This window comes from Betta splendens, chromosome 5, assembly GCF_900634795.4.
Source record: "Betta splendens chromosome 5, fBetSpl5.4, whole genome shotgun sequence".
In the NCBI taxonomy this organism is placed as follows: Eukaryota; Metazoa; Chordata; class Actinopteri; order Anabantiformes; family Osphronemidae; genus Betta; species Betta splendens.
In genome coordinates this window covers 4,760,077-4,784,793 of record NC_040885.2, presented here as the reverse complement: position 1 = coordinate 4,784,793, position 24,717 = coordinate 4,760,077, and the positions used below count along the sequence as shown (strand labels likewise).

At 41.3% G+C, this 24,717-nt stretch overlaps 1 protein-coding gene across 6 annotated transcripts in view; it reads right to left on the bottom strand.

The window, feature by feature from the left end:
• Positions 1–698: 698 nt before the first annotated feature.
• LOC114856236 (copine-9-like) overlaps positions 699–24,717 on the bottom strand; it is a 135,872-nt gene continuing 111,853 nt past the window's right edge. For all 6 annotated transcript variants that reach the window (XM_029152040.3, XM_029152038.3, XM_029152039.3 and 3 more), the window contains 5 exons: positions 16,968–17,095; positions 14,274–14,376; positions 13,790–13,847; positions 4,397–4,470; positions 699–3,172 (listed from right to left, as the gene is read on the bottom strand). In XM_029152040.3, the coding sequence (XP_029007873.1) occupies positions 2,921–3,172; positions 4,397–4,470; positions 13,790–13,847; positions 14,274–14,376; positions 16,968–17,095 (615 nt within the window). In that variant the 3' untranslated portion in view covers positions 699–2,920. The remainder of the gene's footprint in view (positions 3,173–4,396; positions 4,471–13,789; positions 13,848–14,273; positions 14,377–16,967; positions 17,096–24,717) is intronic.

Genomic DNA, 24,717 nt, shown 5'->3' with positions numbered 1-24,717 from the left:
TTTGCATGGCTGTATGTTTATTCTCTGCATGCTATATACTGTATACATATATTTTTTTATTTAGCTCTCCTCTTTCACCACGAGCCTGGTTCTGCTGCAGATTAAATGGAGTTATTCTCCACTTTTATTTAGTGCTACTCAAGTGTTTGTTTTGGGTAACAATTTAATTTAATTGGATTGTTATTTTCTCAAACCTGACGTTGTGAATAAAAGCATATTTCTGTGTTATAGCCTAACATAGTTGATTTATAGAAAAAAAACAACGAAATTCTTTTGAACAATTAAAAAAACTGCAGGAGAGAAAATATCAGTAGTTAAAACAGTACACTACATATAGCAACTAAATGGAGCACATAAAATTAAACAATTACTGCAAGTCTTTTTTAGGAAAAAACAAATCCAAACAATCTTAGTTTAATTAACATTTATAGATACACACATAAGTAGAATAAATTTTGAAGCTACTCTTATCTCAAAAAATGGACCTGTCCAGGTCAGTGTTCTTAGTATTAGGACCACTGAGTGGCAGTGTAGCTCAATAAATCAATATGCTTTAACTATAAACTCCTTTAAACCTGTGTTTAAAGAATACACGGAAATCAATTGAAATGAAAAAAAAAACATTCTTTGCTGGATGAGCCTACGGTCCCTTTACTCAGAGCAAACAAACACATTTAATTGCATTTCTAATAAAGAAATGAGCCTTAAATACCTTTATTTGGTTCCAGAGTGAAAGATGCTGCAGAAAACAGTGACAATGTCAGTTCTGACCAACACGTGTACCAGAAAGAAGTCGGAAGGAAGACCATTCACAAATATTCTGTACACTTTAAATGTATTTACATTTGTCCTACAATAACCTAGTATGTACAGAATACACCAAACTGGGGAAAAAGGAGAACACACATTGTTGGTGTAAGTAACTATTAAACTATGTAAACACTGCATCGAAAGTTAAACATGCCTCATACAAAAATAGCCGATAGGTTCTGTTAAAGACTTTGGGTTCTGTACGTGTTGCCCGAACCACACGCATGCATGTTCAAACATTGAGTAATATAAATCTACCCTACCACTGGTCTATCTCTACACGTTTTTTGTATATTACGCTGGCAGTTCCTTTTAAATATGTTGTACATGATAGTGGAAATGGAAAAAAGTCACAGTCACAAGTCACCATATGTCTACAGATGGACGTCGTTTTCAAGTATGAATAAAGATACTGAACAGGTACAATCATTGGCAGCATGTCAGCCATAAGCATGCAGAATAACATATTTCCTGTGTTGTTATATAAAAATAGAGTCTTCCATCACACACACTGGGAGCATTATGACAGAAATAAGGCCACATATCCATTTCCTTTCCGATACAATACAGGCGTGAGTTCAGTAATGCAGGCCATTCCATTTTGATTATTATTAGATTAGAACCTGTCCAGCTGTGTCTCTCTCTCTTCAGTTATTTGCTAAAACAAGTGTCAAAGACTAAAAACATTGAATGAAACTGCACAGCTTTATCTTAGGAGTGTACGTACAGTAAAAGTCGCTTATTGCATTTCCAGTCAGGCACTAGTTCACTTTGCTTGACTCATTTATACACAACAAATAAAAATCAGAACAACTGTGTGGTGTGACAAACATGCCCGGTAACATGACTGCTACATATAAAGTGTCTCAGAGGTTGTGTTTGGTGGTTTCTTTCCCTCTCACTGACTGGGGTAGCAGGTGCATGTATGCTGTGGCCTGTTAAGCCTTTAGCATTCAAATGACCAACATGAGGAGGGGGGGAACTCCACTGTGCTGGGCCGTGTCTCCGTGGAGCCTTCTAAGCTTAGGAGTGAATGATGTGCAGCTGCCTGGGTAAGAACAGTGGAGGTGGATTATAAAGGGTGACAGATTGTGCATGAGCATTTGAATGCAAAGGACTTCCACACGTCTTGCAACCACAGCTAGTCAGTCAAATTGGACAGAAGGTCAAATGTTGATTTGCCACTGAAGGAAACTGGACCTGGATGGATCAGATGGACAGACACAGCAGGGTCGGCTCTGGGCATAGGCGAACGAGGCAGTCGCTTAGGGCGTAAACGTAAACGAGCGTAAACATGCCCGGAGCTGAGGAGAAGGGCGCAAAATCACGATCTTGCCCAGATCACAAAACAATTGTTCCCGTCCTGTCCAAAATCACGTTTGTGAGCCTGGTGGGGGGCGCATAGTTGCTATTGCAAGCTGGGAGGGGGGGGGGTGCGTAAAGGTGGTGAGTAGAGGGCGTAAAATCATGATCTTGCCTAGGGCGCCAACTTGGCCAAGACCGGCCCTGGACAGAGAGTATTTTAGTTTTAAAGTGGTACATGTTTCAGACAGCAGTAAGAACTAGAGACACTCGCCTGCATTCCTAGCAACAGCCTCAGCTGAGAGAGTTAGAGAGTTTAGAAGCGAGGGACACACACATTCAGCTCTGTACCCAGGGCTGAAATAATCAGGTGGAGGTGCTGGAGTGCAGGGCGTTCCAGTCTGTTCTCTATCTCACACCAATTTTATGGCCTTCATATTTCCTTCCTTCCGGAGGGGCCCGCCAGCACCTCCCCCCATGTCTGAGGCCTCGAAATGTATAGCATTTACAATCCTTCATTTAACAACATTACAATATCATCAACATAGCTGTCCATTCATTTTCAAAAAGCTATAAAAGGAACTCGTGTCCACCGGTCGGACGCTACCAGTGAGTATCAACTTGCTGCCTTTTGTTTGTGTTTAGCTTTCAAGCATGGAATGTAGTTCCTTCTGGTAGGTGTCTGCTGTTTCTAGCAGTTGTTTACTGTGGAAACGATCCTGTGACCCTGATCCTGATGTGATACACATATACACTCAAACACAGATACAACCCACCCCCCAGAGACCACTGCATGTCTCTTGTGCCCTCATTTCCTTGCGTGCTTTTTGGGAGCAGGAGCAGTGGTTTTAGTGGATTTAGTGGATTCAGTCGTCTTGGTGGCAGTGGACATTGACGGGGAGTCAGAGGTGGCAGGTAGAGGAGGACGTGGCTCGATCCCCCGACTCTTCATGAAGGAAAGCAGCTGGTCGGGGATTTCTGCCAGGACGTCCTTGGCTAAGCGGGCCATGCTCAGGATTTGGTTCCCTGAACGGTCGATGTAGTCCCGGAAAGGAACGAACTGTGTAGGACAATTTGTGCAGTTGCTGTTAAAATGTTAAAAACAGGACTAAATATATAAAACCAACTCATATATTCATATTGGAGTAATATTACATATCGTACTTATAAGAATAGTTTGATGAATAGATGAATAAGCCAAAACATGAAGCTATCGCCAATGTCATTAAAAGAATCTTTCCACAGACGTTTTGTAGTGTCATATTGTAGAGTGTTGAAAACAGCATCATACTTTGATGATATCAGGGTGATTCAAGCAGCTGAGCAGCTCTGATTATGATTTAGAATAACAATCACAGGATTGAAACAATTCAAATAACTTTTACATTTGACCTTGTGTTGGTGCATACAGTCAACTAGCAACAGCCTTGCAGATTTCTGCCTTTGTACAATGTAAACAGACCTAATGTCAATCTCAGCAGAATGACACAATTGTAGATGTGAGTAGTTGTAGAAAGGGTCAAGGAACCTTTTTCAAAACTTACTGACCTGGTTTGTGTAATTCAAAGCTTCATTTTCTACTTCTGACAAAACACAGTACAGCACTCCACATTGACACAAGAAAGGCCACATGCCTGAGTCAGCAGCGTTAACGCACATACTGTATTCTGTGGCAGGGAAGGGCCAGCTCCAGAGGGTTAATAATTGATGAGGACCTCTGTTTAAAAAGCAGGGCCTGGGCCTCAAGAGTCGCCCTCTTGACACGTGTCTGACCTCATGAGTGTGAGATACTGCAAAAAACCTAAAGGTCTAATTTTGTGGCATCCTGGACTCCCACATTGCTTGAGTCGTTGTTATAGCATGGGTGAGGGTAGATTCATCCTGTGTCAGGGTAATACTTACAGTATTAGTATTAGTTTTTTACAACTTTTATAGGCGAATAATGCCATTTCACAACCTCCACCAATCAAAATGCTGTACCGTCTACAGTCCAGGTGTAAAAAAGCAATAGAATTGCAGTCACACATATATGACATCAGCGTCCCTGAGGCAAGATCTACCAGGGGAAATCAGCTTTGTCTAATCCCCTTTTTCTGATTAGTGAGAAGAGCTTTCCAAAAGAATCATCTTACAAGCGAAAGACAACACTGCCTATGTGCATGTTAATGCAAGAGCTGCATATCATAATAGTAATGTTCTCCGTGCAGAGATTTGCTGGTCACAGTGATAAACATCATCAACCATCATCCACAGCGGAGCATTGTAAAGCCAAAATAAAATGCACCTGGACAATGTCCCTCTCAGCAAAGCGTCCCCTGGAGGACACTCGGACCTCGTCTCCATCCAGCTCCTCCATAGCTGTAGAAAGTAAGTAACATTTCACTGTTAGACACAGGCATTGCATACTGTGGACTTCCCTATGCTGAATAGAAAGCAAACATGCGCTAGGAGAAGTACCCACCACCACAGAGATATAAAGATGTCTGACAGACTGCAAGACTCAGAAATAAGTTTTGTAATGAAGTTTTATGCAACTACACCAAATAAAGAATGCTGCAGTTCCAAACTATTACTCCTAGTGTTAGGGAAATTGTTAGTTCCCTTTGTAAACCTTAAATAGCAGCAGACACAATCAGTTGAGACCTTCTTCTGCAGTTTACAGCAAAGGCAACTTCCTCTCACTGAAGAGAAGACAAGGATTCAGCTCATAATAAGTATTGCATTCTAGGAGGTGTATAGTCACACAGAACGTGGGAAATATTTCCTGCACAAAGCAAGCATTGGGCTCATCAGATAAGGATGCTACACACTGGTAATCCCTATTTCTTGCAGAGCAGAAGGGAGAAAGCTTCAGGGCTATAGCACAGCTAACGAGGCTTCAGCAAAATATGTTTCAATGATTAATTGCAGTATTTTTCCAACACCTAGTCTGAGATGTAAACTGTGTTATCTGTTATGCAACTACAGAAACGTCTTTTTGTATACAGCATTAAATGACTGTTTGTTTTCATTAAATCTTGGGCAGGTCTGTTGGTGTAAGTGGTTGGAGGAGAAATCTTCTCACTCCTGCCGGTGCTGGCCAGCTGAACATAGCATGCCAACAGCTCTATACTAGTTTCAGGTAAACCTATCAATAGAGCTCTTTGAATAAATCATTAGACAAGGAAATGCTGTTTGTCAGCAGTAGGTACCAAAGAATCCCACCTTTACAATAAAAGACCACCAACATAATGTAATATGAGAGAACATAAACATTTAGTTGTTTCTTGGTAAGGTAAAGAAAAGAACCATGTGGTACTTAACTCCTATTGGTTATTCTGTTTTGCCTAATCCCTGTCGGTACCTCTGCCTGTATATCTGGAATCCACGTTTTTGCCTGCCGCCCTGGATCTATTCTCATTTTCATTCAAGGACTTTCATTTAAGTCCTGTCTCCTGCGCTGTGCATTTGGGTCCAGACCTCCTGACAGTCCATGACACTATGTAGGTAAACGACTAAACTAAAGACAATATCTACATAATTATGCTCTGTACTTGACAGGCAACTACTGTAGACCCTAAACATAAAATACAAGACAATGACACTGAACAACTAAAAGCAAAACTAAACCAGCACTGTATCCTACTGGCTGAATACCTAGAAGCTGTATACATTCAAGCTAAAACCAAATGCGATTCGTTCCTTACAGGTAAACAAACCTAAAGATGGATGACAAAACGACAAACCTTAATAGGTGACAAAAGGACAAGACATCAACAAAACAAAACTCCACTTCATCAAACACTCCTCGGCCTAACTCACAGTAACAGTCATGCTTACGACGTGACACACCAACACACCATCAAGGGATGAAACAAAAGACAGGGCTTAAATACCAATAAACCCAGGTGTACAAAATTAACCATCACAGGAACACATTGGGGCCGTTGGGGAAAACAACAGAGCGCCTGCAGCAGCGCAAAGGGCTGATTGCCATATGCTGGAGACTATTTTCAGTAGCATATGATTCTACAGTCAACTGTAACAAGACAACTACCTGTATATGGCTTTAAAGCTGCAACAGCCTTCAAGTTATGCTGCCTATAATCAGTTTGTCATTAAAGGTTTGTACCAGAAGTAATGAAAATCCTGAAAGTAATCAAAGTGAAATTACTTCCACCTGGTTCTAATATATCGCATCGAAGGAAATGAGACATACATTCAACTGAAAACAGGATGGCTCTGGCAGCAGCACAGTGATATGAAACACTTCAGTCAAAAAGTTCAAATATGTTTGGGTCTGCTACTCCAAATATAGATTTTAATGGAACCTACTGGTATGTAAGAGAAAGATCAGAACAGAGAGAGTGAAATGCGAGAGGGTTTGAAACAAATGAGAACAGAATGAATTTGGATTTCAAAAGGCTGATCCCCACAGCCTTGAGGTCAGTGTACAACACGCAACAAATCTGCTTTGATGTGTCACCAGAGGTAAATCAGGAAAACCTAAAGACTATGTTGATGTACCCAGTCAGGATGATGTTTTGCTAAGCTAAAACTGTTAGGGGGTTAGGGTAAGGGGCTAGGGAAGCATTATGTCAATAGCACCGCAAGCCTGTGTGTGTGTGCGTGGGTACGTGCGTGCGGGTCTGTGTAACCTTTTTTTAAGAATTGCATAAACACAACGAATGAATAAACTAAAAAGACTGGTTCTACAGACATTATGTCTGTGAAGACGGGTCAGGAAGTTCCTGCAGTGCGGTTCCATCATCTCCCACTAATTCCTATTAAACACTAATAAACACTAAAGGGGGAGAGTAACGTAAGTACGCTAAGATCGTAATACACGCAGGAGCTAATGACGCCCGGTTACGCCAATCGGAAGTCACTAAAACTAACATTGAGTCGGTGTGTTCGTTCGCCAAAACAATGTCGGACTCCGTAGTTTTCTCTGGACCCCTCCCCAATGTGACCAGCGATGACATGTATAGCCGGCTGTCATCGCTCCACCGCTGGTTGTCTAGGTGGTGTCCTGCAAACGATGTGGGCTTTGTGGCTAATTGGAGCACTTTTTGGGGAAAACCTGGGCTGATTAGAAGAGACGGCGTCCATCCCACGTTGAACGGAGCCTCTCTGCTCTCTAGTAACATGGCCATGTTGTTACGGACAAGGGTCAAACCGGACTGAACAAGATTCTAAAACACGCTCCTTGAGGGTGGAGACAAACTACAATAATCTACAAACTGGACTGGAGGGAGGACCCAAACGCAACGACCCCGAGACAGGACTGACGAGAAATGGTTTAATAATAACACATACAGAAAGGACAATACAAACTAAGGACGCTGCGTATGCAGGATAAACCAGAAAACAAAACATGCAAACTAACACATAAAACTCACAGGTAAACTCAAAATCGCTGCAGAGCAGGAAACTAAATAACTATCCTAAACACAAAACATGCAAACAACAGTATCAAACGTAATCAGCGAACAAACACACAAACCTGGACAGAACACGATGGCACGATGGCACGGTGACGAGTAACAAGTAACAAATAACAAGTATGAGTAACGAGTAATGCACCGACAAAGACTGTGCACAAACTGAGACCTTAAATACAAGACAAGACAGGTGAACCCAATCAAACTAATACAGGAAACACAAGACAGGAAACAAGGACACAAAACTAAAAGGGTGAAGCCAGGCTGCCCCTGGTGGCGTGGAAGCCGAGTCACAACACATGTTGCTTAGTCCCCCCACTGCTTGACAACTCAGAGTGGAGCCCAGGACGCAGAGTCGCAGTCTTACACGCCTCTCTGCATGTTCTCTACAGCTGCGACCCACTCTTAGTCTTAGTTATCGCATAGAGACTGTGTCTGCTTCTCGACCACCTAAACTATACAAGTCACAAACAAATCAAAGAGGAGTGACTTACCAGAATTTAATAAACATCAAAACAGTTCCTCTTACGGAACAAAGTAATAGTAAGCTAATAAAGTGTGGTTTATTAAATATCAGATCTCTCTCATCTAAATCCTTTTTAATAAATGACTTGATAAGTGACCATCACATAGATCTGTTCTGTCTCACTGAAACCTGGCTGCAGCAGGATGAATATGTTACTTTAAATGAGTCGACTCCAATGAGTCACATCAACTATCATGTTCCAAGAAGTACAGGTAGAGGTGGAGGAGTAGCAGCAATTTATAAATCAGATTTATTAATTACTCCTAAACCTAAACATAGTTATAACTCATTTGAGAGCCTCACTCTGAGCCTTTCTCACCCAGACTCTAAAACTCAGAAACCAGTTGTGTTTTGTATTGTTTACCGTCCTCCTGCTCCATATTCTGAGTTCTTAACTGAATTCTCTGAATTCTTATCTGACTTAGTTCTTAGCACAGATAAAGTCATTGTAGTGGGAGACTTTAACATTCATGTAGATGTTGACAGCAACTGTCTCAGCACTGCTTTTAACTCCTTAATAGACACTATTGGTTTTACACAGCAGGTAAATGAACCCACTCATCGTTTTAACCACACCCTAGATCTTGTCCTGACATATGGAGTTGAAATTGATAATTTAATAGTTCTTCCCCAAAACCCTCTGTTATCTGACCATTTCTTATTAACTTTTGAATTTAGCACAACTGACCCTATAACAGCTGGAAAGAAATGTTACTATAGCAGATGTTTATCTGACAATGCTGTTGCCAGATTCAAGCAGATGATTCCATCATCTTTTGCCTCAATGTCTTGCAGATACACAGAGAACAGTCACCTTAATCCTTATGAACAGGTTGACTGTCTTGTAGATGATGCTGCAGCTTCTCTACGTACAATGTTAGACACAGTGGCTCCTCTGAAGAAGAAGACAGCGAATCAGAGGAGGTTAGCTCCGTGGTATAACTCAGACATCCGCAGTCTAAAGCAAAGGACTAGACAACTAGAAAGACAGTGGCGTTCCAACAAAATAAATGTAAACTGCATTGCATGGAAGGACAGTCTAATGAAATATAAAAAAGCACTTTGTGCTGCTAGAAAAACATATTATTCCTCCCTAATTGAGGAAAACAAAAACAACCCCAGGTTTCTTTTCAGCACTGTAGCCAGGCTGACAAAGAGTCATAGCTGTATTGAGTCTACTATCCCCTTAAATCTCAGCAGCAATGACTTTATGAACTACTTTACTAATAAAATTATCATCATTAGAAAAAACATTCAGCAGCGACTTCTTCCAAATGACAGAAAGCACTGTCTAGATCCATCAACTTTAAATTTATTAAATCCTCTGTCTTACCTAGACAGCTTCTCCCCCATGACTCCATATGGAGTTAACCTCAATAATTAACTCTTCCAAGTCGTCCACTTGTCTTTTAGATCCAATCCCAACCAGATTACTCAAAGAAGTTCTACCTTTAATCAGCTCATCCATATTAAATCAAATCAACCAATCTTTACAACTAGGCTATGTACCACAGGCTTTTAAGGTGGCTGTGGTCAAACCTCTATTGAAAAAACCAACCCTTGACCCTGGACAACTAGCCAACTATAGGCCCATTTCAAATTTACCCTTTATTTTCAAGATTCTGGAAAAAATCGTGGCTAAACAATTAACTGACCTTAGTGGGAATAACCTGTATGAAGATTTTCAGTCAGGATTTAGAAAACATCATAGCACAGAAACAGCTCTGGTTAGAGTCACTAATGATCTTCTATTAGCTTCGGACAATGGTCTAGTTTCTGTCCTTGTCCTGTTAGATCTTAGTGCTGCATTTGATACAATTGATCATCACATTCTATTACAGACACTAGAACATAGAATCTGGATTAATGGAACAGCATTGGGATGGTTTAAATCCTATTTGTTGAACAGATTCCAGTTTGTTCATGTTAATGATAAATTCTCCACACGCACAAGGATTAGCTATGGAGTTCCACAGGGTTCTGTGGGTCCAATTCTGTTTAGCTTATACATGTCTCCTCTAGGTGAGATTATTAGAAAGCATTCTATTAATTTTCATTTTTACGCAGATGATACTCAGCTATACATGTCCTTGGAACCAAATGAAACAGATCAACTAGTCAAAATTCAGGGTTGTTTAAAAGACATCAAATCCTGGATGTCCCAAAACTTCCTTCAACTAAACTCAGATAAAACCGAGATTCTTATTGTTGGGCCTAAAAATCTGAGAGAGACACTATTGAGTCAGATAGCCACCCTGGATGGCATAACATTAGCTTCAGATTCTACTGTGAGGAACCTTGGTGTCATGTTTGACCAGGATCTCTCTTTACATCATACATTAAACAAATCTCCAGAACCGCCTACTTCCACCTTAGAAATATAGTTAAAATCAGAAGCATCCTCTCTCAGAGCGATGCAGAGAAACTGATCCATGCATTTGTTACCTCTAGGCTGGACTACTGTAACTCCTTACTCATAGGATGTCCTAACAGCTCCTTAAAAAGCCTACAGCTCATTCATAATGCTGCAGCCAGAGTTCTGACAGGACTTAGAAAGAGAGATCACATTTCTCCTACATTAGCTTCTCTGCACTGGCTGCCTGTAAAATGTAGGATAGAATTTTAAATTCTCCTACTCACATACAAAGTACTCAATGATAAAGCTCCTTCTTATCTTAAAGACCTTATAGTTCCTTATGCCCAGCAGAACACTTCGTTCTCAGAGCGCTGGGCTACTTGCGGTTCCTAGAGTGTTTAAATGTAGAACAGGGGGCAGAGCTTTTAGCTACCAAGCTCCTCTCCTCTGGAACCAGCTCCCTCTTCAGGTTCGAGAAGCTGACACACTCTCCACCTTTAAGATTAGGCTTAAAACCTTCCTTTTTGATAAAGCTTATAGTTAGAGATGGTTCAGGTCACTGGCAATTATTGTTAGTCACAGGAACCATCTCTTAGTTAAGCTGCAATAGACATAGACTGCTGGGGGACTTAATTTATACACTGAGCTCTCTGTTTCCTTCTACCTCCTCTGTCCCATAACCTCCCATCATTGTCCCATGTTTAACTAACCTTGTCTCTTTCTGTCCAGTAGTTGTGCTTCTCCCCCCCCCCACCCCCACTCTTTCTCCCTCTCTGTCCTCACCCACAGGTATCATTGGACTCAAAGTTTGGTGTCTGTGATGGGCAGCTGCGGATCCAACCATCCTGCCTGCATCCAGTCCCTGGTCCTACCATCCTGCCTGTGCTCTGTTGTTGCTTGTTGTTGCTTGTTGCTGTTGCTGTGCTTTTCTATCTCTCTATCCTCTCACCCCAACCGGTCGAGGCAGATGGCCGCCCACATCCAGTCTGGTTCTGCTGGAGGTTTCTTCCTCGTTAGAGAGGGAGTTTTTCCTCTCCACTGTTGCTGTCAAATTAAATGCTTGCTGTATGTGGGATTTGTTGGGTTTAGTTGTGTGAGGTTTTAAACCTTACTTTGTAAAGTGCCTTGAAATAACTTTGTTGTGATTTGGCGCTATATAAATAAATTGAATTGAAAATTGAATTGAACTCTCTTCCTGTCACACAGGCATTCACCCTTCACCCCAGCCTCAGCCCTGCACAATGAATAATAGGTCCCACTGTGCCCACCGTTTGTTCAGCTAGAATAATTCACCACTGTCACTTTCTTTGTCTCATCATTTATTCTAGGAATGTAAGTATAGCCATTTACATTGAGTGTGTGATAATTGCTTCCTCACGTCTTCCTGGGTAAAGCTAGCGGAGGTCTAGATTAGATGCGTGTACAGATCCCAATGACTCTGCTTAGAGTCAAAACACTGGCAAAACTATATTCTGGCAACCCTAAAAATTGATAGGATTAAAACATGCGAGAAATAATATAAATATTTAATTCTGCCCATAATATTAGTCAGTGAATAAAACACTTTAGATGCACCGCCTGTGTGCATGTTTGGACTCATATCTCTAGAATAGATAAAGATGTTATGATTCTCATATTTTTGCTGCTTTGTACCTCACATGAAAGGTTCTTTGGACATCTGCCAAATGACAACATTCTGACCACTGAGGTTAAGTATAATACAGATTATTTCTTCATTGTGGCACCAGATATATTGGGCAGCAGGTATACATATTTTCTCTTAGAGAAACAGGGCCCAGATTCTGGGAGGTTATCCATAAGAAACAAACATTTTAGTGGAATGACTAATAATAATAAATATTATGGAGGACGATTAGGTGAGGAGCCCTCACAGCAGTGGACAGGAACAAATTGAACACACTAAAGAGACACAGCTCTGTACTGGGCCAGTTCATTCACAAGATCGTAACTCCTTCCTGACTCATATTCAGAACTTCAGTCCAGACTAATTCTTTTGCTGTTTGCTAACATATAAGTGTCACCAGCATCTGACAAACCAGGGCCCACGGGTAAGCCGGTAGAATTTCTTTTGCTCTTTGAGTTTAATCATTTTTACAAAAAGATCCACAGATTCAACAGACCTCCAGGCTTCAAGCTCAAGCCCAGAAATTTTGTATTTTCAATGATTTTAAAGTGACTCCAGTGCTGCTGGAGGTTTTAGAACTTACCACAGTAATACTTTACACAACTGTACATGCAGTACTATACATCAGTCCCCAGTTTCTCAACAGGGGACTGTGACAACCAAGTGCCTGTTTTGTTTCTGTTATTCTGTGTGTCTGTGTTATAGGTAGAGTGGTATGGGTTGGTGTGGCAACGTACCCTTCTAGTCTCCACCCCTTGGTGGAGCCAGGGGTGGGGTTTCTCTCAAGGTCGGGTGTTCTCAGTTGATTTGGGCCTATTTATACCCTCACCCAATGCTCAAGCTAATTGTTGGAGTGTCACTCACCGACTAATGCCACATGAGGTATCGTATGATTGGGAAGTCTGTAACTCTTGTCATGGTCCCATGGTTTGGGTCATCTGTTTTGGTTGTAGTTCTGCCATGTACATTTTAGTTGTGCTCCTGACGTTAGTACCAAGTGTGACAATTAAATCTTATGTATAAAATTCTGACCCCACACTCATGTGTGTGCATCTGGGTTCCAGTTATAAGTTTCCCATTTTGTAACACTAAACAGTGTCTGAATACTTCTGCCATTCAAAGCTAAAGTTGCTGCTCCTTTCTTCACATAATGTAACGTGTGCCAACAAAGAAAGTAACTGATCTTCAACAAAAGAATGTACAGTTTCTAAGATATTGCACTAGGTTATAATTCCATTCTAATTATTAGATGTGCAGGAGGAAGGTGCTTGTGAAAGCAGATTGGTCAGGGGTGGGGATATTCCTGAACCATTGCAATATTATCTAAGCTCATAACATAAGCTCTGTATAAGGACATCTCTTATCTGAGCTATTGTCTGTTGTATAACTTGTACAGACAACCTTAGGTACCAAGAAGTTCTCCCTACAGAGAAAACTTGTCAGCTAAACCCCTCAACACCTGCATGAACCTGTTTGCTAATCAGGAGAAAGACAGTGGGATTTCCAGTGAGATGCAGAGATTCCCTCTGGCAGTAGCTAGTGTCACGTTTATTTGTCCGTGGCTCACCACAGTTTCCTCCTAAATCACTGAATAGTGTGGATGGCTGTTACTACAGCCATGTAATGGGGTTGAAATTTTCCATACAGTATTTTACAGATGTTTTCACAGCTGCATTGAGTGAACAGCTGATGACATGTCGGCTGTAAAATCTTTGCAAGACACTTACCATCAAACTCGGCCGGGCCGACTCCTACAATGATGATGGACATAGGCAGAGAGGCTGCCTGGAGAGAGAGATCACAGGTGGGGTGAACGTTAGGTTCATGTTTCCTTACTCAAACACACTAGATGCTCAGATGTTAAGGATAGATGTTGGTACTCAACGTTGGGTTCTACGTTTTCAAGTTAGAGGATCGCCCCTCAGGTGCCAGCTCTCAGTGATCAAGTTTTAAGGCAGATCAAATCAGAGCAACTTATCAAGATTAGTGTTATTTATTAAAATATTTAATAAATAGTGGTGTGAAAACAGATAACAGGTGAGCATTTTTCCCTTGTGATGAAAAACACATGAAATGCTCGGAACAATCATTTCATCTCCCAATTAAAATGGAAAAAAAGTATTTCTCTTTAAAAAGAACTTGATGTTACAAACACCAATGTATAGAACAGGTGTCCATGATGCGGCGACACGTGTACATGTGTCTACTCACGTTGACCACAGCCTCTTTGGTCTGAGCCATGTCTGAGATGACGCCATCCGTGATCATCAGCAGCACAAAGTACTGGGAGCCGTCAGTCACTTCCGCAGCACATCTAACTCATACAAACACACATGGTGGACTTTGCGTTATAAAGAAACAACTAATGCAGACGTCAGCCAGCTGACATGGATCTCATCTGTACATTCCAACTGATAAAGGTCCCAAGGAAAAACACAAAAGCTAAGAGCATGTGATCACGTGTATTTATGGACATATGTTTATGCCATGCATCCTCCTCCTCCTCCCTTTCCTCTCTTCTTGACTGCATCAGTACTGTAAACCTCCCACATAGATAACGACACCAAAGCAGAGGCAGATGAAGAGTAAGAGGAGGATGAGGGGGTGGCTGAGGACTAGGAAAAGACACAGTATTAGTGTTAGTCACAAAGAAAAAACACCTGGAGACATGAAAAACATGAACTGTGCAAGAGCAGGCGAGAAATACTTTTGTAACTTCTCTCCATCTGACTAGTACTGTAGCACCGTGGTTTGAAGCTCTTGAGCCCACAGCTGAACAAGCAGCACTGCTAGTCTCTTCTCAGTTATGCAAGCACAGTCACACTCAACTGAGACAAGATCGCATCACTTCTCATTGGGCTAAAAATATAATAGCAGGTAATAAGCAGCCAAAAAACATTAAAGGCTTCACACTGGCTGTACTCCACAAGAGATCAGTGCTCAACTTTATTTGCTTTAATCATGACACTGTAGGATGATGTGTGCTCTGGTTCAGATGGAAGATGAGCTTGTTGACTTTTTCATTCCTCTTATCAAGGCGCTTCCATTATTGGTGCAAAGTTCTGAGTCAAGAAGAAGAAACCAATAATACATTTTAGCATTTTTGCCAGTTCTCTGCATAGTTTCCATGTTTGTGAGTTTAATTGGATGTCGACACATGACTTTAAAAATTCTTCTATTAAATTATAAAAAAACTGCATTTTTAGAACAGCACAAATAGCAGCTAATAAGAATTTCCATTCATTCCTTCTCTCTAAAAAGTGCTGGGTTATTTCTGTAACTCCCTTTACAGTACAGGTTATTTGTGCTGGGTCGTAATTCTGGGTTATTTGTATGTATTAACTGTAAACATAATGTTGGGCTGTTCATGCTGCGTCAAATGCCGTTAAACACTTACATTACTTACATTGAAAACAGTGTAAGCAGCTACTAGTTTTTATTTTTTTATACACACTACGGTGCTTTTTTTCTTTACTAGCTAGAAGCAGCTAGGCAGAGCATGAGCTTATAAGTTTTAGTTTATCAGCCTAATAAATGTTACAGAGCTCATTTACACGTTGATGGGCTAATGTGATGTGAAGTATAAGTAACTGAATGTAATCGAGCCTAATTCTCTACTGGGCACAGCTTTCCAGTATCGCGGCTGAGTCACATCTTTCTCCTCATATCAAAAACCTAAAAATGTATATTGGGCTTCTCCAGTCTGGCCAGTTTGTTACATCAACAGTGAAACAAGAGTACAGTAAAAATTTGTACAGTTAAGTCTATGTTTAAGATTGAAATTTTTGACTACCTGTTTGTCTTGTCTATTCTGCGCTATTTGATGCAGATCCCGTATGTAGTATAGAAGGGAGCCGCAGTGCGTGCAGCTAAAAGCTGAAGAGGCAGTGATAATCTCTGCTAATTGGAACATTGACGTTCTGGACAGAGCTACCCTGTGAAATGAGGATAACGCTGAACTAAGTAGTCTGCAAGTTAGTAGTAAAACAGTAATCTGGTTAATTTAACATGCAAGAAAAAGGACAAATCCAAATTTCTGTACTGAATAATAAAAACAAAGCCTTTATCATATATATTTTTTCTAAGTCAGATGGAAACTAAACTAAAAATATATTTGAGTGGGCTGCTGGACACCTGGTAGACAGTTAAAAGGTGAGCAACAAATGAGAATTTTATCAGCTTCATCTGATATGTAATGGAAAGTGGACTGTAGCCAAATTATTGGCATTCAGATTGTTTCACTAATCTTCATACTGTATGTGTAGTTATCAGGTGGGGAGGAACCTGGTGGAATCAATGGGTCCTACTGGGGCTCGAATATGAAATATGAACATTTTGACTGAATCAAACAGCTACAGGCTGTTTGATTCATTTTGTAGCTTCATTTGAGACTCTGTAATTAGTTGTTAGTTAGTTAGTTAGTTAGTTAGTTAGTTAGTTAGTTAGTTAGTTAGTTAGTTAGTTAGTTAGTTAGTTAGTTAGTTAGTTAGCCTGGAATTGTACAGTAATGATATGATGATTTGTTCTAGGGGAGTGATGGAGAGCTGAGCTGTCACCCACTTTGAATTCAGGTGTGATGGTTTGGGAGCATTACGTGAACAGCAGATAGAAGGACAAGCAGCCATTAGGTACTCAGCAAGTCTAAGAAATCGGTTAATATTGTTAGATAACCATCACTCCTAACTTCCTCATCAAGCTGTCTGCGAGTTCAATGCTGCCCAATAAAAGAACTCTCTCATTAACTCCACTCTTTATAATCTCAATTTTCTACCATGTACCATGTACCGTGTTTATTATTAAGGTCAAAGTGGGGGAAAGAGTGGAGCATTAATTATAAATATGTTGGCCATGACCTCCGTATCTCTGCCACAGCACCCACCATTTCTGCGTGTGTGTGTGTCTCACCGAGCCACCTGGGTAATGACAGTAGCAAAGTTGGTTGGGCCGTACAGCTGAACACTCCGCAGGCTCTGAAAATACGCTTCTAGGACACCTTCGATCCCCACGCAGTTTGGGTTTTCTGGGATTGAGTTCTGCAAGAGAAAAACAAGTGTCAACAAGTGTAATAAATAAACAAGTGTCAAACAAATCGATCAAACAAAATACTTTTCTTGATCAACTCCAACTTCTACAGCTTGCAATTTATTGACCTATATAGTTTTTTTTTTTTTTAAATGTTTGTGCTGTAAGCACAGATGTTTATGAGAGGACTTTTGAATTAGTGGAGTTCTTGTTTTCTTTTTTCTGTGCCTTTGTCCTTTGTAAAGCTATGTCATGTATGTTTAGTTTTCAGTTAAACAGAGCTGTGATGTGTGCACAAACACAAAAGATGAGACAGCAGAATGAAGTTAGTCAGTTTACTTGTCTTCTGCTCTGGACAGACATTGTACAGACAGTTGGTTAAGGCTACGGTGATACCGATACATACCTACGTACATGCGCAGAACATAAAACATGATGCATTCACCGACTCTCTGTATAAGTAAGTTCTTGATGTGTCTGTAAACATTACAAGAGCATTTTTAGGTAGTTCTCAATCCTGTAGTGTCCTGTATTGTCTGCCGTGTTCGCCTGCAGTTACGGAGCGTGTAGTTAGATATCTAAAGCCTGTAGTTTACAGTGCTGTGTCTTTCTTTAGTTATTTAAAGCCTGTAGTAACAGAGCTGTGCTTAGTTTGCCTGTACTATGCGTTAGGTTTAGTATTTTGTTGGTGTTTTTATTTTTTGTATCTTGTCCCCTGCATTCGCAATGATTTTCAGTTTGGTTTCCATTCTGAGTTGGGACCTGCATTGCAGAGAATTTATGTTTAATATCATCCATTGTGTTTTGTGTTAAACAAAATATCATGGTTGTAGTAATGAAGTGCAAAGTCCTCAGAGCGACGGACTGGTGGAGTGGTTTAACTGCACTTTGGCCACACAACTTGCCACCCTCACCAGCCAGCATCAAAAGGACTGGGACCAGCATCTTCCCCTGGTCCTCTGGGCATATCGGACCGCTGCGCAAGAGTCCAGTAATTGCACAGTTGATGTTCGGCCGGGAGCTGCGGACTCCTGTGCACTTGGTGTTCAGGCCGCCACCGGAGCCAGAGCTTTTGGGGGGAGTCAAAATGGATTATGCCAGACGGTTGAAGGGTGGGTGAGGTGCAGCAGCTGGCCATTACAGCCCAACAGAGCGCTGGGGCTAAACAAGAGAGTGTATGACGCTCGTACTCATAGACTCGCCTTCTCTGCTGGAGATAAGGTTTGGGTGTACAGCCCGGTGAGGAAGAGGGCGCTGTCACCCAAACTCATGAGTCACTGGCAAGAACCTGGGGTACCGTATTTCTGAGGTGGTCTTTTGGGTCCGCCTGCCAGACCGGGGTCGGAAGGTGGTGCTCCACCAGGACCGGTTGGCACCGTACCACCCTCATGCTCCTGCGGCCCAGACTCACATTGTTCCTGCCTCTTCTCCCGGCGGCGAACAGGACAATGACAGACTCTCTGTTGAGCCTGGCAATGGGGGAGACACTCTGAGGCCAAGACGACCCTGCTGTTTGCCCCGGAGGTTAGTGGACTTTGTGGTGGGACGTTCTGTTAAGGTTTGCTGGGACACTTGGGTGGGGGCAGTGTACTGGCCCAAGGGGGGAGGTTATTCCCGCCTTGAGCGTCTAAGGCTGATTGGAAAATAACAGCAACTTGTGTTTGTGATGTTATAGTAAAAGTTAGGGTTTCGGTGATGGGTGTAAGTTAGTGAAATTAATTCAGCCGTTTGTTTGTGTCTCTGTAATGTGTCCTTTGTTGTTTTGAGTGCGGCACACCGGTGAAGGAGGGTGTGTGTATGAGTGACCCTCGGTGTTGTGAAATGCATTAAATGATTGAAAATAAAACTGGCAAAAGACCAACGTGCTTCTCTCCCAGCTTGCTCTTGCGAGTTGCCTGGGGTCGTGCGGTGTATGGGGCACGGGCACTCTCAACTGACTAGTTAGTTATTTAGCGGCAAAGGCTAGTTTGGCTTACAGGCTGCCTGTGGCAAGTGTCGACCCCGCGGTCATCACAATATTTTTGTCATTAATAAAAACATATCAGACAGTGTGTGTAGTGAACCATTTTGAACCCAACATGCTTTGACATATTCTGGGAAAAACTACTAACGCAAAAAATAACTTTATTTCTGTATTGTATGATTCTGTGAGCCCGTGACCGGAATTACCCCTCAATAAAAAATTACAAAACTTTGTTTCTCTTGTTCCCTGTTTTCAGAGGGTAGAGTGACCGTGTTGGTGAGGCTGTTTTTATTGGATATAAGGTTGAAAACAAGCTGTGACTGTAAAACAGTGTGGTTGACATTAGCTTGATGGGCTGGTGGTAATAATGGGTTAAAGGCTGTCATGCCACTAAATAAATGCATCGAATGACTTGTACTTCCTTTTTTCTGTGACATTTTTGACATCTGAAAGCGTGGTATTGTTTTGTTCCTTGAATTTGTATTAATATGAAGGTTAATATGAATAGAGAGACTGGTGAAGGGTTAGGGGTAAGGGTAAGGGTTTTTAAGATGAATCACATTATATACAGTATTTTTGTTGTGTTTCCCTTCATTAATTTAAAGATATTTGCAGTAATTCCTCTACTAATTACTGAATTAATCATAAAGTAACTGATGATCTTTTTATATGAAGTCTTTTGTTCAGGCTGCAGTTTGTCGACACCTTTGTAAGGAGCTGCTTTTGTTTGGTGTGTCATTCCATTTTCTTAAAAGTATTTTTTTACTGTAGCGTTTTATTTCCGTTCCGCGTTTAACATCCAACACATCCTTCATTTTCCCTCACTATTACTGTTAAAATATTACTTTGAGCCAGTAAAGGTCAACTATGCAAATCACACACTTCAGTCAGTCTTCTTAAAAACAAAGAAATGTCCTTGCGTAGATTTCCTACTAAACTGTAAGTTTGAATTCAGAAAACTGTGTGAGTTTCAACCTCTATGAATCTACATGCATAGCATAGCACCTAACTTACTTTCCTGCTATGGCTTCCTCCTGTTCCTCTCCCTCTCGCTCTGTTCGGTGCTCAGTGTGTTTTATGTTTACAGTAGCTTATCCTCTGCCTCCTTTAGTAATGGTATCAGGTCAGCTAGCCAGGCCCCCTTAGCCGGTGCAGAGCCTCCTAGCTTAGCTGCTAGCAGTCCCTTGGCAGGATCATGAGTGGGGTTACGGCTCCCACGGATCACCACCAACAATTTCACACAACGTAATACACGCAGGAGCTAATGACACCCGGTTACACCAGTCGGGAGTCACTAAAACTAATATTAAGTCAGTGTGTTCATTTGCCAAAACAATGTCGGACTCCATAGTTTTCTCTGGACCCCTCTCCAATGTGACCAGTGATGACATGTAGGCTGTCATCGCTCCACCGCTGGTTGTCTAGGTGGTGTCCTGCAAACGATGTGGGCTTTGTGGCTAATTGGAGCACTTTTTGGGGAAAACCTGGGCTGATTAGAAGAGACAGCCTCCATCCCACGATGAACGGAGCCTCTCTGCTTTCTAGTAACATGGCCATGTTGATTTGTCTCCCCACTCCGTGACAACTCAGAGTGGAGCCTAGGAGGCAGAGTCGCAGTCTTACACGCCTCTCTGCATGTTCTCTACAACCGCCACCAGTCTCTCTACAGTCTTAGTTATCGCATAGAGACTGTGTCTGCTGCTGAATTCTCTAAATTATTATCTGACTTAGTTCTTTGCACAGATAAAGTCTTTGTACTGGGAGAGTTTAACATTACTGTAGATGTTAACAGCAACTGTCTCAGCACTGCTTTTAACTCATTAATAGACACTATTGGTTTTACTCAGCAGGTAAATGAAACCACTCATCGTTTTAATCATTCCATTCACCAAAACCCTCTGTTATCTGACCATTTCTTATTAACTTTTGAATTTACCATAATTGACCTTACAGCAGCTGGAAAGAAATTTTGCTACAGAAGATGTTTATCTGACAGTGCTGTTACCAGATTCAAGCAGATGATTCCATTATGTTTTGCCTCATTGTCATGTAGCTACACAGAGGAGAACAGTCACCTTAATCCTTATGAACAGGTTGACTGTCTTGTAGACGATGCTGCAGCTTTTCTACGTACAATGTTAGACATAGTGGCTCCTCCTCTGAAGAAGACAGTGAATCAGAGGAGGTTAGCTCCGTGGTATAACTCAGAAATCTGCAGCCTAAAGTACAGGACCAGACAACTAGAAGGGCAGTGGCGTTCCAACAAAATAAATGTAAACTGCATTGCATGGAAGAACAGTTCAATAATACATTAAAAAAGCCCTTCATGCTGCTAGAAAAACATATTATTCCTCCTTAATTGAGGAAAACAAAAACAACCCCAGGTTTCTTTTCAGCACTGTAGCCAGGCTGACTAAGAGTCATAGCTGTGTTGAGTCTATCCCCTTAAATCTCAGCAGCGGCATGACTTTATGAACTACTTTACTAATAAAATTATCATCAATTAGAGAAAACATTGATCAGCGTCTTCCTCCAAATGACAGAAATCACCCTCTAGATCCATCAACTTTAAATTTCCCAAATCTTCTGTCTTACCTAGACAGCTTCTTCCCCATAACTCACATGGACTTAACCTCAATAATCAACTCTTCCAAGTCGTCCACTTGTCTTTAAGATACAATCCCAACCAGATTACTTAAAGAAGTTCTACCTTTAATCAGCTCTTCCACATTAAATCAAATCAACCAATCTTTACTAATAGGCTATGTACCACAGGCTTTTAAGGTGGTTGTGGTCTAACCTTTATTGAAAAACCTACTCTGGACCCTGGAAAACTAGCCAACTATAGGCCCATTTCAAATTTACCATTTATCTCTAAGATTCTTGAAAAAATCGTAGCTAAACAATTATATGACTACCTGAGTAGGAATAACCTGTATGAAGATTTTCAGTCAGGATTTAGAAAACATCATGGAAACAACTCTGGATAGAGTCACTAATGATCTTCTCTTAGCTTCAGACAATGGTCTGGTCTCTGTCCTTGTCCTGTTAGATCTTAGTGCTGCATTTGATACACACACAACATTCTATTACAGAGACTATAACATAGCAGAGTTAAGAGAATTAAAGGAACAGCACCGCAATGGTTTAAATCATATTTTTTGAACAGATTCCAGTTTGTCATTTTAATGCTAAAACCTCCACATGCACAAGGATTAGCTATGGAGCACCACAGGGTTCTGTGCTTGGTCCAATTGTGTTCAACCTATACATGTCTCCTCTAGGTGATATTGTTAGGACTCATTCTATAAATTTTAATTGTTATGCAGATTATACTTAGCTATATATGTCCTTGGAGTCAAATGAAACAGATCAACTACTCAAAAAAAGACATCAAATCCTGGATGTCCCAAAACTTCCTTCAACTAAATTCAGATAAAACCCAGATTCTTATAATTGGCCCTAAAATCACAGAGAGACACTGTTAAGTCAGATAGTTACTTTGGATGACATAACAAACAAGTCTCCAGAAATGCCTACTCTCATCTTGGAAATATAGCTAAAATTAGAAGCATCCTCTCTCAGAGCGATGCAGAGAAACTGATCCATTCATTTGTTACCTCTAGTCTAGGCTACTGTAACTCCTTATTTGTAGGATGTCTCAACAGCTCCTTAAAAAGCCTCCAGCTGAATCAAAATGCTGCAGCCAGAGTTCTGACAGGACTTAGAAAGAGAGATCACATTTCTCTTACATTAGCGTCTCTGCACTGTCTGCCTGTAAAATGTAGGATAGAATTTAAAAATCTCCTACTTACCTACAAAGTACTCAATGATAAAGCTCCTTTTTAACTTAAATACCTCATAGTTCCTTATGCTCCCAGCAGAACACTTTGTTCTTAGAGCGCTGGGCTACTTGTTGTTCCTAGAGTCTTTAAATGTAGAACAGGGGGCAGAGCTTTTAGCTACCAAGCTCCTCTCCTCTGGAACCAGCTCCCTCTTCAGGTTTGAGAAGCTGACACAATCTCCACCTTTAAGATCAGTCTTAAAACCTTCCTTTTTGATAAAGCTTATAGTTAGAGATGGTTCAGGTCACTGGCAATGATTGCTAGTCACAGGAACCATCTCTTAGTTAAGCTGCAATAGACATAGACTGCTGGGGGACTTCATTTATACACTGAGCTCCTCTGTTTCCTTCTACCTCCTCTGTCCCATAACCTCCCATCATTGTCCCATGTTTAACTAACCTTGTCTCTTTCTGTCCAGTAGTTGTGCTTCTCTCCTCTCAACCCCCCCCCCCCCCCCCCCCCCCCCCCCCCCCCCCCCCCCCCACCCCCACTCTTTCTCCCTCTCTGTCCTCACCTACAGGTATCATTGGACTCAAAGTTTGGTGTCTGTGGTGGGCAGCTGCGGATCCAACCATTCTGCCTGCATCCAGTCCCTGGTCCTACCATCCTGCCTGTGCTCTGTTGTTGCTTGTTGTTGCTTGTTGCTGTTGCTGTGCTTTTCTATCTCTCTATCCTCTCACCCCAACCGGTCGAGGCAGATGGCCGCCCACATCCAGTCTGGTTCTGCTGGAGGTTTCTTCCTCGTTAGAGAGGGAGTTTTTCCTCTCCACTGTTGCTGTCAAATTAAATGCTTGCTGTATGTGGGATTTGTTGGGTTTAGTTGTATGAGGTTTTAAACCTTACTTTGTTAAGTGCCTTGAAATAACTTTGTTGTGATTTGGCGCTATATAAATAAAATTGAATTGAATTGAATTGAATTAAAGCAGCAAGCGCTGAATTGTAAAAACTATATAAAGGGAGCATACCAAGCAATAAAACACACCCACTGTTTGGTGCAGTGGTAAGTGCAATATGCTCATGATGCAAAGGTCGTAGGTTGGGATTAAACATTTAAATTGAACTACATTAAAAGAACTTAGCTTTTTATCAAATTTGCAAATGTTTATTTCTTCCTGTGGGGGGGCGGCGGTAACAGAAAATAATTGAGAAGCACTGCTGTAAAGCAATGTATGATTATGATAAGTTGGCTCTGTTGGTTTTGAGGAAAGCTGCACCTCCACAGTAGACGTCTCCACCAGCTTACTCGCAATGTTCAAAAACTAGACCCCCTGTATGCTCTTTCCACAGTGCACACTAGTAAAAGCTGTAGTTAAACTGTTAGACTAGGTCACGTGGAACCGTTGATGTTGTATATGTCAATAAGAAAGCCTGTATTGGTCGATGTGTTGAACTGAACTGAATTAAAGTGAATAGGCCTGAACCTCCAGGCGTGTTGTTGAGAAAAACTGATTTAAACTGGTGAATGAAATCAGTTCTGTCTCACTGGTGTTTGGCTCAAACTTGTGTGATACAAATGCAGGAAGCGCTGCTGCAGATTTGCCTTTAAGTTCTGTCATAAGGTTTATTCCTGACACAGATACAAAAGTGTTTTTTCAGCACATGCCTGGAGCTGTTGTAGCGCTGCATGCAGCGTCTTCAGTTCTACTATGCTATATGTTTAATATGCATGGCGGCATCATAATAAAAGCTACTTCTCCACTGCATAATTCTTAGAAGCGGAAAGAGAGTTTGAGTTATTGTTTACCTCGGTGAAGGTCCCTGGTGCCTGTTATGTTAAAGGCTGCATTAACTTTACACAGTATTACTCATATTCAAACAATTAAAA